At 39.3% G+C, this 13,856-nt stretch overlaps 1 protein-coding gene across 1 annotated transcript; it reads right to left on the reverse strand.

Annotated features, from left to right (window-relative positions):
• Positions 1 to 298: 298 nt before the first annotated feature.
• On the reverse strand, positions 299 to 1,273 carry LOC133133490 (olfactory receptor 7G2-like). The gene has a single exon (XM_061249590.1). The coding sequence runs from the start codon at positions 1,271 to 1,273 to the stop codon at positions 299 to 301; it is 975 nt and encodes a 324-aa protein (XP_061105574.1).
• Between the last annotated feature and the right edge of the window lie 12,583 nt (positions 1,274 to 13,856).

The following is a 13,856-nucleotide window of genomic DNA, read 5'->3' on the forward strand; positions in this document are numbered from 1 at the left end:
ACCATATTACACAAGCAGACCAGAAGATGATAAATTAAAAACCGACACAATGTTGTAATTCAAACACATTTCATAATGTACCATTTAAACATTCTAATGCAATTCATTGTGGAAGACAATAATGTGGCACTGGTGTGGTGGGGGTTGGCTGATGGTGGGTTTGGGGTGGGGGTTGGCCAGTGGTGGTACATTATTTTGGACATAGCATATAGATGCACAATTGAAGCCAAACACCTTGGCCTAAAATTAAGTAAATGTTATTTTATTTGAAAATGGAAATGTACTGCAACCTTTGGCCCTATGCCTGCCCTGCCCACGCTGCTACTTTGACTTTCTGAAACATAGTCCGTATTCTGTTCTTGATTTCTTTGGTTGCCAGGGAATACACAATTGGGTTCACACAGGGTGGTATGGCTGATGCTAGCGACAAGGTCAGTGTAATACCATCCCTTTCCTTGCTGAATAAGATAAGCTCAATGAGGAGCACCGTCAAAAACGGACCGTAAAAAATTGCCACGAGAATGACATGTTCTGTGCAAGTTACAAGTGCTTTGTGTCTGCTCTCCACACTTTTCATTCTAAACACGGCTGTCAAAATACAGACATATGACATGCCAGTTAAACTAAAATTCCCAAACACAACAAATAAAAACAGTGTCGGGATAGTAGACCACTGCAAACTGTTATTGCAAGCTAGTTTGAAAACGTGGCCGTAGTCACAAAAATGGCTTTCCACAATGAGAGAATTACAGAAAGACAGTCTGGTCACGATTGAAACTAATAATAAACCAATGCTTACACAAAATGACCAAACAGTAACTAAAATTGTGATCATGACAATGCTGGTGTTGATAGAGCTTTGTCTCAATGGGAAACATATCGCAATGAACCTGTCATAGGCAAGGACACTGAGTGAAGACGACTCTAAAATTAGAAAGCACAAATAAAAAAACATCTGTGTCAGACATGCATTGTAGGGCATAAAGTTATCTTTCACGAGAAATGCCTTGATCATACCAGGAATAAAGGCTGTACTGAAGATCAAGTCGACGATCGCCAGATTAGCCACAGCAAGGTACTTTGGAGTGTGTAGGCGATGATCTGTCAATATAATGAAAAGGATAATGGAGTTGGACAAAACCGTTACAATATAAACGACTGTAAGGAAAATGAAATATAAATCAGAAAACTTTAAAGATGTAAATCCGACAATGTAAAATCCCACTGGTCTAATGATGGAGTCGTTCGTCGTCGAAGTGGCGAGAATTCCCATTGCGCGCGTGTGGCGTTCAGGACCTGCGCGTGGCTGCTTTCCTCTGACACCTGAGAGAAAGAGAGACAGATTAATGTTTACAGTAAACGATATAATATGTACGAAAATTTGCTGCTGAGTTCAAAACCTTTACTGACCGTTCAGCATGGCACACACCTTTCTTTCAGGCTAACGTGTGCGCACTTATTGACTGACTGATTTATTAATCCGCATCATACAGTAGGCAGATGAGAACACAACATAAAACTATTTATTCAGTCTATTCAAGACCAAGTTTCCTAGATCATGAGGACAAGTAGCAGTGGGATCAGAACGTCGCGCTCTTACTGTATGCACATAGTGGAGGGAGTTAAACACTTGCATCACCATTCTTGCTAGATTTGGCTTTCGTCTGAATCGCTGTGATTTTATTGTAGCGGAGTCGATTATTCTGCTATCGTTACTGCCGAAGTCAGACGTCCAAAGATAGCCCATCGTAAAAAAAAAAATACTCTTCAGACATGCGAGTCTGCTCCCAACGTTCAGCTAATTGAGTGATCTCAAAAATACGACTCGCGCACCCACGGCGACCCACCACTATTCCCCCATGTCAAATGTTACTACGTTCATGAGCCACACACTGAGAGAAGCCAGAGGATGGACCTTGGAAAGCGGGTACAGTAAAATGAACACAGCATGAAAATGCTACTCACCAATTCACCTCGGCATAGATCACTGTCGGATACCGTTTGTCTCACTCATTGCGTTTCTCCCCTCGTGCTGCAGAATATATCTCCTCGCGCAAGGGATAGCGAAAACATGTGAGTCCTTCTGGGACGTCAATTAAAATCTGCGACCCCCCCCCCCCTTTGCATTTAGAATGCTTAATCCCTTTGGTAGCTGAAGTAATTAATACAATTTCCCTTACCTTTTCTCAGTGAGCAGACCCTCACATAAACAAGAATCAGACCATTTTCCATTTTCATGTGTCTGAACTGCTGATTCTCATAATTTTTAAACATTATAAAATCGGATAAATGATCATTTTTTTATTTTCAATCACGTTTAATTTAAGCAGACGTATGACAAGTGATTAGGGCAATTTTGACTGTGTAGGAAATTATTAGCTTCTTTAGTTGCCGTAACTTCATAAAATATATGAAACAATGATCAGAAACAACTAAGTTGTTAAATTAGATGTTTTTTATCCCAGTTATGTGAAGTATACCAAGAAATTTACCAAACTTGAATGGCCTTTTTTTAAATGACAAGTAGTACTAAATGTTTTATACATTTAGTGAAATATTTACTGAAATATGTCATGCATTTAGCTAAAGGTTTTATACATACAAACTTGTATTACACAGTACATTTATATACATATTTTGGTTTAATTCATTAAACTACATATTTATCAAAATGTGTTATACCTTTCATTAAATGTTCATACATTTAGCTAAATTGTAACTTGTGACTTTGCTAAATGCTATCAACCACGAAAAAGCATTTTGGTTTAATATATAATTATTTTCTTTTAAACATGAAAATATAAAGTAAGCTTTTCACAATTACATTTAAGAATATACTGGATCAGTATACATGAGTCAGATATGGATTGATCTGACCATATCCCGCTTAAGGCTGGCCTGAAACGGATCAGTAAAATTCTTATTATTCTCCGTTCGCTTAGTAAGCTTAGTAATTACTATAGTTTTATTTGTTTATCTGACTCCATTTGTGATTAGAATTTAGAAATTTGGTTTTTGTGTTGGTCTAGCCAACACAAAACATGCATTGTATTTTGCACAGATTGTTGCGTGCCCAGGTCGGCGTGCATTTAGAGGGCTCCTTAGAGCTTGCTTGCGACGTAGAAACGTCCATGGGTTGTCTTCGCATCAAATACCAATCCTTTTTACGGGCCGAACTTGGCTGCCTTTCCCAGCTTGGAAACTCCACTAGAGTACCAAGCGACTGATGAGTTGGACTTGGCAAATGTTGCTGTGTGAGGAGTTAATTGTAAGGGTACTGCCTGTGACAAAGTTACTGTTCTATGGCCATAGTTATCATAGTTATATAGCTTTATCAGAGAGAGGAAGGGGTCAGTATGTGATGGATATAGATGCACCCGTGTCTACCAGTATTGTGCACTCCCAGCCTCCTAAGAGCGCCTGGAAACACCGGCGTGTAAGGAGGCCGCTGTTTCCTATTTCATAGCATCATTCATAAATTATGCCAACAGCATAAATCCATGGACCCAACGTACCTTTTGTCAACAGTCCAGGCTGGTGGGGGTGGTGTAATTGTGTTGGGAATGTTTTCTTGGCCCACTTTGGGTTTGTTGATCGCAATTAATCATCGCAATTAATCAGTATTGTAGCTAACCATGTGCATCCCTTCATGGCCACAATGTACCCATCTTCTAATGGCTACTTCCGGCATGACAATGCACCATGTCACAAAGCCAAAGTAATCTCAAAGTAAACTGGTTTCATGAACATGACAATGAGTTCAATGTTCTTCAGTGGCCTTCCCAGTCACCAGTCAATGGCATGAAGAATTGAGGCTGTTTTAGACGAAAGAATAAGATATAGTCTGAAAAGGTATGTTTTTAGCCTGTGTCAAAATATGGGGAGGGATTCTGCTGTCCTGAATAACGAAAGTTTATTCAAATGTGTAATACATTTAGCAAAAAAGTCCCTTTTCCATGTGGAAAAGTTTGTGAGGTGCAAGTTGTTCTGCAGTTCCTTGTGGTCAGCTGATGCAGCGTTGAGCGTACACCAGCTTCCACTTGGTTAGCAGTAGGCCTGTCCTTGTAGTTAATGCCAGGTGAGCTTTGTCTGTGAGGCCTAGTCGCTGTGGAGAACTCGGCCCTTGTCTGCATTGGGAGCAGAAGAGAGCGTCTAAAGATAACGGCAAAGAGTAGTGAAGAGGCAAGAGAGTGGACAATGTGCTATACTGTAAGGTTTATTGCTTCAGGCATTACGGTCTTGGTTTAATTGTAATTATGCCGGGGCAGTGCTGTAAATGTCACAAATGGTCCCTGTGGAATCCTGGGAAATGTGGTCCCTATATTACAATTTGGTGTTGGGAATACAATGTTATTTATATAAAGTAGACCAAAGAAGTGGCCCAAGAATAGACCCTTGTGGGACATTTGCAAATTTAATGAGAGCTTGATTTGAATTGGTATGTCATTACAGTTTGATGATGCACACTTACGGTGAGCACTGTAATTAATTGGACAGTGACACATTGTTCAATTCTGGTCACATCTGACCACTGCACACTCTCCCAGTTATAAGATGCAACCAATCTCTGCAATTCTTAAACGGTGATCCTTGGGTTCTTTTTGGCCTCTCTCACGATCTTCCTCGCCATCGGTCGGGATAACGTGCACTTATGTCATCTTCCTGGACAGTTTGCAATGTATTGTCATTCCCATAACCAGACTTGTGATGATTAAATTACCACTGGCCTCTTCTGAATTGACAGCTCTTTGGCTTTTCCCGGTGGCTGATGGATGACAATGGGCTTGTGCATGTTTGTTGCCTCATTTTTAAACTCTTATAAAATACAAAGTGATGGAATGACACAACATAGTTCCTTTAGCCTGAGATTAACTAAATTTAGTCTAATTATATTGCCAGTTTCACATTGATTTTAATAACAATAATTGCTTGGGGTGCCAATGAAGTTGACTCCTATACTTTTCATAAAAAAAGTAAAACATGAGAATATATGTATTGAAATAAAAGTATATAACCTTCCTATTTTTTTTAAACATGACATATATACGCAGTGATCACTTTATTAGGTAGACCTGCAAATATTTAATCAGCCAATCATGTGGCAGCAACTAAATTCATAACATTACATTACATTACATTATTGGCATTTGGCAGACGCTCTTATCCAGAGCGACGTACAACAAAGTGCATACCCATAACCAGGGATAAGTTCGCTGAAAGACCCTAGAGGGAAGTACAATTTCAACTGCTACCTGTACAACAAAGATAAGGACAAGGGCCATTTTTTTTTTTTTTTTTTTTTGAACAAACAAACAAACAGAGCAAAAGTGACCAAAGTTAACTATCCAAACACTGCTTACCTAGCCAACTAAAAATACCGATACAAGCATGTAAAAGCATGTAAACGTGGTCAAGAGTTTTATTAAGTAAATACCTAATAAAGTGCTCAGTGAGTGCAGATTTTTATCTGTGTTGTTTATTAAATACAGCCTTTTTTCTTAATTTTAATCAAGGTTACCAATAATTATGCAGCCCACTGTATATCATTATCTTTATTTAGCCTGGTAGGTCAGGGCCCACTGACAACAACGTATCATGGCATGACACACGCAGACCAGAATACAATAACAGAGAAGATGACACAATATTATAATTAAGGCACATTTGATGGCACAACGTTTTTTTTAAAATCTAATGGAATTAATGGTTCAGGGGAGCTGTCACTTATTTCCAATATAATACAACTTTCAAATTAAATTCATGTGTTACTGTTGTGGTGGGGGTGGGGTGGTGGAGGGGATGGGGGGTCTCCTATTCTCAAGAAAATACAATTTGACAACATTATGTTTGATATCACAGAGACAATTGTGGCAAAACACCAAGACCTAAAAATGAAAATGAACAAATTTAAATGTGTTGGCCTAGCCCTGCCCACGTTGCTACCTTCGCTTTCTGGAACATAGTAAATATTCTATTCTTGATCTCTTTGGTTGCAAGGGAATACACAATGGGGTTCACACAGGGTGGTACAGCTGACGCTAACGACAAGGTCACTGTAATGCCATCCCTAATCTTATTAAATAAAATAATGTCAATGAGGAGCACCGTCAAAAACGGCCCGTAGAAAATCGCCACGAGAACGAGATGTTCTGAACAAGTTACCAGCGCTTTGTGTCTGCTCTCCACACTTTTCATTCTAAACACGGATGTCAAAATACAACCGTATGACATGCCGGTTAAACTAAGGTTACCAAGTACAACAATCAAAAACAAAGAAGGGAAAATGGACCACTCCAAATTGTTATTGCAAGCTAGTCTGAAAACCAGGCCAAAGTCACAGAAGTGGCTCTCCACAATGAAAGAATTACAGAAAGTCAGCCTGGTCACGATTGAAACTAAGAAGAAGGGAATACTTGCACAAAATGACCAAACAGTGACTAAAATAATGATCATGACGCTGATTGTGTTGATCGAGCTTTGTCTCAAAGGGAAACATATCGCAATTATCCTGTCATAGGCAAGTACCGTGAGTGAACACGACTCTAAAAAGAAAAAGCAGAAATAAAAAAACATCTGTGTCAAGCATGCGTTGTAGGAAATAAAGTTATCTTTCACGAGAAACACCTTGATCATACCAGGAACAAAGGCTGTACTGAAGATCAAATCGACGATCGCCAGATTAGCCACAGCAAGGTACTTTGGAGTGTGTAAGCGATGATCTGTCACTATAATGAAAATGAGAATGGAGTTGGACAAAACCGTTACAATATAAAGAACTGCAAGGAAAATTAAATATAAATCGATCAACTTTAATGACGAAAATGCGACAATGTAAAATCCTGCTGGTCGAAGGTTGGAGTCATTTCTGATCGAAGTGGTGAGAATTGTCATTGCACGGTGTTTAGGGCCTCCGCGTGTCTGCGTTTCCTCTTTTCCCTGAGATAGAAACAGTGTCTGTGAATGAAACAAATACAACCATGCCAGTTCAGTCAAAGTTTGGGTACCCATTTCCAAAACTACTATGGTATAAAACCGGATGTTTCGACACTGATTGCCGGGCGGCCTGTAGCGTAGTGGGTAAGGTACAGTGCATCCGGGAAGTATTCACAGCGCTTCACTTTTCCCACATTTTGTTATATTACAGCCTTATTCCAAAATGGAATAAATTCATTTTTTCCCTCAACATTCTACACACAACACCCCATAAGGACAACATGAAAGAAGTTTTTTTTGAAATTTTTGCAAATTTATTAAAAATAAAAAACGAAGAAATCACATGTACATAAGTATTCACAGCCTTTGCTCAATACTTTGTTGATGCACCTTTGGCAGCAATTACAGCCTCAAGTCTTTTTGAATATGATGCCACAAGCTTGGCACACCTATCTTTGGGCAGTTTCACCCATTTCTCTTTGCAGCACCTCTCAAGCTCCATCAGGTTGGATGGGGAGCATCGGTGCACAGCCATTTTCAGATCTCTCCAGAGATGTTCAATCGGATTCAAGTCTGGGCTCCAGCTGGGCCACTCAAGGACATTCACAGAGTTCTCCTGAAGCCACTCCTTTGATATCTTGGCTGTGTGCTTAGGGTCGTTGTCCTGCTGAAAGATGAACCGTCACCCCAGTCTGAGGTCAAGAGCGCTCTGGAGCAGGTTTTCATCCAGGATGTCTCTGTACATTGCTGCATTCATCTTTCCCTCAATCCTGACTAGTCTCCCAGTTCATGCCGCTGAAAAACATCCCCACAGCATGATGCTGCCACCACCATGCTTCACTGTAGGGATGGTATTGGCCAGGTGATGAGCGGTGCCTGGTTTCCTCCAAACATGACGCCTGGCATTCACGCCAAATAGTTCAATCTTTGTCTCATCAGACCAGAGAATTTTGTTTCTCCTGGTCTGAGAGTCCTTCAGGTACCTTTTGGCATACTCCAGGCCAGCTCTAGGAAGAGTCCTGGTGGTTCCGAACTTCTTCCATTTACGGATGATGCTCATTGGGACCTTCAAAGCAGCAGAAATTTTTCTGTACCATTCCCCGTGCCTCGAGACGATCCTGTCTCGGAGGTCTACAGACAATTTCTTTGACTTCCTGCTTGGTTTGTGCTCTGACATGCACTGTCAACTGTGGGACCTTATATAGACAGATGTGTGCCTTTCTAAATCATGTCCAATCAACTGAATTTACCACAGGTGGACTCCAATTAAGCTGTAGAAACATATCAAGGTTGATAGTGGAAACAGGATGCACCTGAGCTCAATTTTGATCTTCATGGCAAAGGCTGTGAATACTTATGTACATGTGATTTCTTAGTTTTTTATTTTTAATAGATTTGCAAAAAATTCAAAAAAACTTCTTTCATGTTGTCATTATGGGGTGTTGTGTGTAGAAGTTTGAGGAAAAATGAATTTATTCCATTTTGGAATAAGGCTGTAACATAACAAAATGTGGGAAAATTGAAGCGCTGTGATACTTTCAGGATACACTGCACATGACTGGGACTGGGGCAGGTTGGCGGTTCGATCGCCGGTGTAGCCACATTAAGATCAGCACAGCCGTTGGGCCCTTGAGCAAGGCCCTTAACCCTGCATTGCTCCAGGGGAGGATTGTCTCCAGCTTTGTCGAATCAACTTGTATATTATTGTTTGAGAGCTGTACATTGTAAAAAGGTTCAAGAAAAAAACGGACAAATAACTGGCAGCACCGGCTGCGAGATAGAAATCGTGAAATGATAGTAAAATAGCCTAATTCAAGTTACAGGAAAACACAGTTGCCTAAATGTACAGGGGTGCGTTTCCCGATAACGGTGTCACTTAGCGCTTTAGGAAGACTCTCTAAGGTATACCTTACTAAAGTTGTTTACTTGTCTACATGTGTTCCCCGAACTATCACCTAGGCGGTTGCTTAAGGGAAAGCTTCAACGTGCGACATTTCTAGGCCGATCGATTCGCTCTAAGATCGATTATGCACTCCATGCAGCGACTGTTTGACTGCGTTATGAGAGAAAGTAGTGTTATTTATGAATAATACACTGCAGGAATAATTGCAAATATTGCATTCATCATGACTGATGGGAACGTATTCATAGAATTAAAAAGTTACAAACTAAATTATCCAACTGTATATATAATTTTCGCCAAATTATATATACGGTTAGTGATACGGTTTTTTGGCTACGCCACCTTGGAATACGCCTTCTTTGGCATGTCATGTTTTATTTACATTATTTTATCTTTGTCATCGTGCCTTAAATGATTTTGCAAGGGTTGATTTGGCAGAAGCACCATCACATTACTGGTGTAATTCACTATTTTCTCTGATTAGCTGAAGTTTTCAATAAAAGCGCAACAACAAGCAAAACGCGCCAACATGAAAACAACATTTATTTTATTTTATTTTTGATATAAGGTATGGCGGGGAAAAAGCAAAGCTTCACTGCAAGCGAAATATTGTTAGACGTGGCACTGAATAAATAAAACATTATTATCCAGTTTTAGTACTACGGTGTCCTACAAAACCAAGAAGAATTATGGTTGAACATCGCTCCAGCACACAGAGCGAGTGGGAAATCGTCAGTCTATGAATATCATTTAAAAGGCAATTAGGCAACACGTTCAGTAAAGTGCAACATGCATCATTCGTAATTTACAATTTTATTATTTGCATGAAAACAGTGCCATTAATGTGGTATTTCAGTAATATTATTAGCCAAGTGCAACTGTAGAATAATTAGTGTACATATTGCTTAACAGTTTGAGATGTAACTAAGAGCAACAGCTGATTTCAGAGGCTTGCGGTCGTAACAGTGGTGGCCACTAGCGGAGTGAGCTGACAACATCGCTAAGGTATAGCTAAGAGTGGTCCAGACCAACCTTACGAAAGTACGACGTACAGAAAGTATACCTAGCTAAGAACGTTTCGGTAAACACACTGAAACGTTAAGGATATAGCTTAAGGTATAACCTACGAACGACGTAGCGTTAAGAAGGCTTCGGGAAACGCACCCCAGAATTTTACCTTAAACTGCATGCAGACTGACTGTAAAATAACCACTGATGTTTTCCAGCCTTTTTCAGAATTATTAACCTAAAATACTTTTAATGAAGTGATAAGAAATGCTAAATATTCGAAGAAAACAGAAAATGTATTTAATGATACGGTGTAAAACAGATTAAAATAGTATTATACGTTTTTATTATTAAATGTAACGTTTCAGTGAAGACTGCTTAACTCTTAATAGGATCAAATAAATTATCGGAACAATATTAGCATGAACAAAAAGTGAATTATATATGTTGGAGCAAAAAGTGTTACAATCACACCCGGTTTACCCTACCACTACGCCAACTGAGTATTGTATTGATTCCAAGCTGTACGCTTCCATGTCGAAGGTAAGTGCGTGGAAATGTTGACCCTCAGCCCTCGCGTCTGAATGAACTGCGAAACGATTAAAGGCCCAAAGAAAATTTTCCACAGCAGCAAACTGTACTCACCAATTCACTTCAGCATAGAACAACTGCCGGAGATCGTTTGTCTGATTGTGTTTCTCTCCTCATGCTGCAGAATATATCTCCTTGCACGTGGGGAAACACAGGGATTCTTCTGGGACTCAATTAAGACCCGCAACTACCCTCCGTTGCATTTCGAAAGTATCTCTTTGATGGCTGAAGCATTAATGAAATTTACATTGAAATTTCGCATTGAGCAGACTCCTTTTCCAGACCGGCTTCACACAGCATTTAACAGGGCTGGACCTTTTAAGCAGATAAATAGCATTGCAATTGTAATACTCACAGAATAATAATATGTGGAAAAGTCTTACGAATTCGTAACTGAAGAAACGTATAGATCATGCATATATTGAAGCTGAAAACAAAATTAAAATTGTAACAACAGAAAATAATTGTCAAATGTTTAAATTGGCGGCACGGATGGTGCAGTGGGTAGCACTGCCGCCTCACAGCAAGGTGGTCCTGGGTACTCCGATTTCCTCCCACAGTCCAAATACATGCACGTTAGGCTGATTGGAGAGTCTAAATTGCCCGTAGGTATGAGTGAGTGAATGGTGTGTGTGCCCTGAGATAGACTGGCGACCTGTCCAGGGTGAATTCCTGCCTTTCGCCCCAGCCCCCCAGCGACCCTGATCAGGTTAAGCGGGTTCAGATAATGGATGGATGGATGGAAATTTTGAAATATAACGATATACCTTCTACAATGACTGTTGCTTCATAAAATATATGAAATAATCATTAGAAATAACTTCTTGTTGTTTATTTCAATGTTTTTATCCAAGCTGTGTCAAGTATACCAATAACTACCAAAAAAAATCTAATGGCCATTTTCTCAGATGTATCATGCAATTAGCTTTTTTTCTACATTTAATGAAACACTTAGAGAATTCAAACTTTTATTAAACAGTACATTTAAATAAGTATTTAGATTTCATTCATTAACTAAGTATTTAGTCTAATTTTTCATACATTCAGTTAAATGTTCATACATTAAGCCTAATTATAATGGATTGGTACCAGACAGAGTTTTTTTGAGTATCTCAGAAACTGTTGATCTGCTGAGATTTTCACACACACTAGTCTCTAGAGCTTGCAGAGAATGGTGTGGAAAACAAAAAACGTCCAGCGAGCAGCAGTTCTGCAGACAGAAACGCCTTGTTAATGAGAGACAGGAAGGAGACAAATCACCACACATTACTGTTGTGGTGGGGGTGGGGTGGTCTCCTATTCTGAAGAAAATTCAATTCAACAACATTATGTTTGATATCACAGAGACATGCACAATTGAGGCAAAACACCAAGACCTTAAAATGAAAATAAACAAATGTAAATGTGTTGGTCTACTCCATCCCTGCCCACGCTGCTACCTTAATTTTCTGGAACATAGTAAATATTCTATTTTTGATCTCTTTGGTTGACAGGGAATACACAATTGGGTTTACAAAGGGCGGTATGGCTGACGCTAACGACAATGTCAGTATAATGCCATCCCTAATCTTATTAAATAAAATAATGTCAATGAGGAGCACCGTCAAAAACGGCCCGTAGAAAATCGCCACGAGAACGAGATGTTCTGAACAAGTTACCAGCGCTTTGTGTCTGCTCTCCACACTTTTCATTCTAAACACGCATGTCAAAATACAGCCGTATGACATGCCGGTTAAACTAAGGTTACCAAGTACAACAATAAAAAACAAAGAAGGGAAAATGGACCACTCCAAATTGTTATTGCAAGCTAGTCTGAAAACCAGGCCAAAGTCACAGAAGTGGCTCTCCACAATGAGAGAATTACAGAAAGACAGTCTGGTCACGATTGAAACTAAGAAGAAGGCAATACTTGCACAAAATGACCAAACAGTGACTAAAATAATGATCATGACGCTGATTGTGTTGATAGCGCTTTGTCTCAAAGGGAAACATATCGCAATGAACCTGTCATAGGCAAGGACACTGAGTGAAGACGACTCTAAAAAGAAAAAGCAGTAATTAAAAAACATCTGTGTCAAGCATGCGTTGTATGACATAAAGTTATCTTTCACGAGAAACACCTTGATCATACCAGGAACAAAGGCTGTACTGAAGAACAAGTCGACGATCGCCAGATTAGCCACAGCAAGGTACTTTGGAGTGTGTAGGCGATGATCTGTCACTATAATGAAAATGAGAATGGAGTTGGACAGAACCGTTACAATATAAAGAACTGCAAGGAAAATTAAATATAAATCGATCAACTTTAATGACGAAAATGCGACAATGTAAAATCCTGCTGGTCGAAGAGTGGAGTCATTTGTGATCGAAGTGGTGAGAATTGTCATTGCACGGTTTCCAGGGCCTCCGCGTGACTGCGTTTCCTCTTTTACCTGAGACAGGAAAAATGTCTATAAATGAAACAAATACAACCATGCCAGTTCAGTCAAATTCTGGGTACCCATTACCAAAAATTCTACTGTATTAAACGGGATGTTTCGACACAATGCTGATTGGCGGGCACCGCGTTCGACAGTGACTGTAGTAAATGCCATACAATAACAGTAAATCAAACATCCTCTTTACAGAAACACTATTACTCCGCATATTCTGAGGTTCTTTTCGCTATTGAATTTTGAGCAAAAAGATGTTGAAAGTAAACATTGAGGAATGTCATGGCTTGGAAGCCGATGAATGTAGACTCCAGGTAGCCTCATATTAAGCTGTTGGGTTTCACTGGCGGTGTGCTAGACTTTATACAGCTTCATATATATATATATATATATATATATATATATATATATATATATATATATATATATATATATATATATATACATATATATATATTAAAGCACTATGTACATGGGTAGACAGCTGACTTATTCACTCATATGCGTGCAAACACACACTGTTGCAAATTTTGGAAATTTTTAGAAAGCTGTTGGACATTTAAACAGTAACAAGTGTAATTGATTTGATTTGAAAAACGTAATTTAAAAAAGTGACATAAAAAGACAACTGTGTTTGAAACAGGATTTTCCTGGTTAAATGTTATCGTGTAGGTCTGATTTCAGCACATTTTCCTGTCCCTGTTACATCCATCCCCAGCTAGTGTTACAACTCACCCCCGTGGTGGGGTAGATTGTACCAGTGGCGCTTGTATTCTGCCATGTTGCAGTAGATCTCTAAATGACTGCTGAAGTATTATTGTTTGAGAGCTGTACATTGTAAAGAAGTTTCTGAAAAAACAGGCAAATAACTGCTAGCAGTGACTGCGAAACAAAAAGCATGAAATGAAAGTATGATAACCTAATTCAAGTAACACGCAAAAATAGTTGCCTAAATGTACAGAGTTTTAAATTCAGCATACAGACAACCA

This window comes from Conger conger, chromosome 7, assembly GCF_963514075.1.
Source record: "Conger conger chromosome 7, fConCon1.1, whole genome shotgun sequence".
Classification (NCBI taxonomy): domain Eukaryota; kingdom Metazoa; phylum Chordata; class Actinopteri; order Anguilliformes; family Congridae; genus Conger; species Conger conger.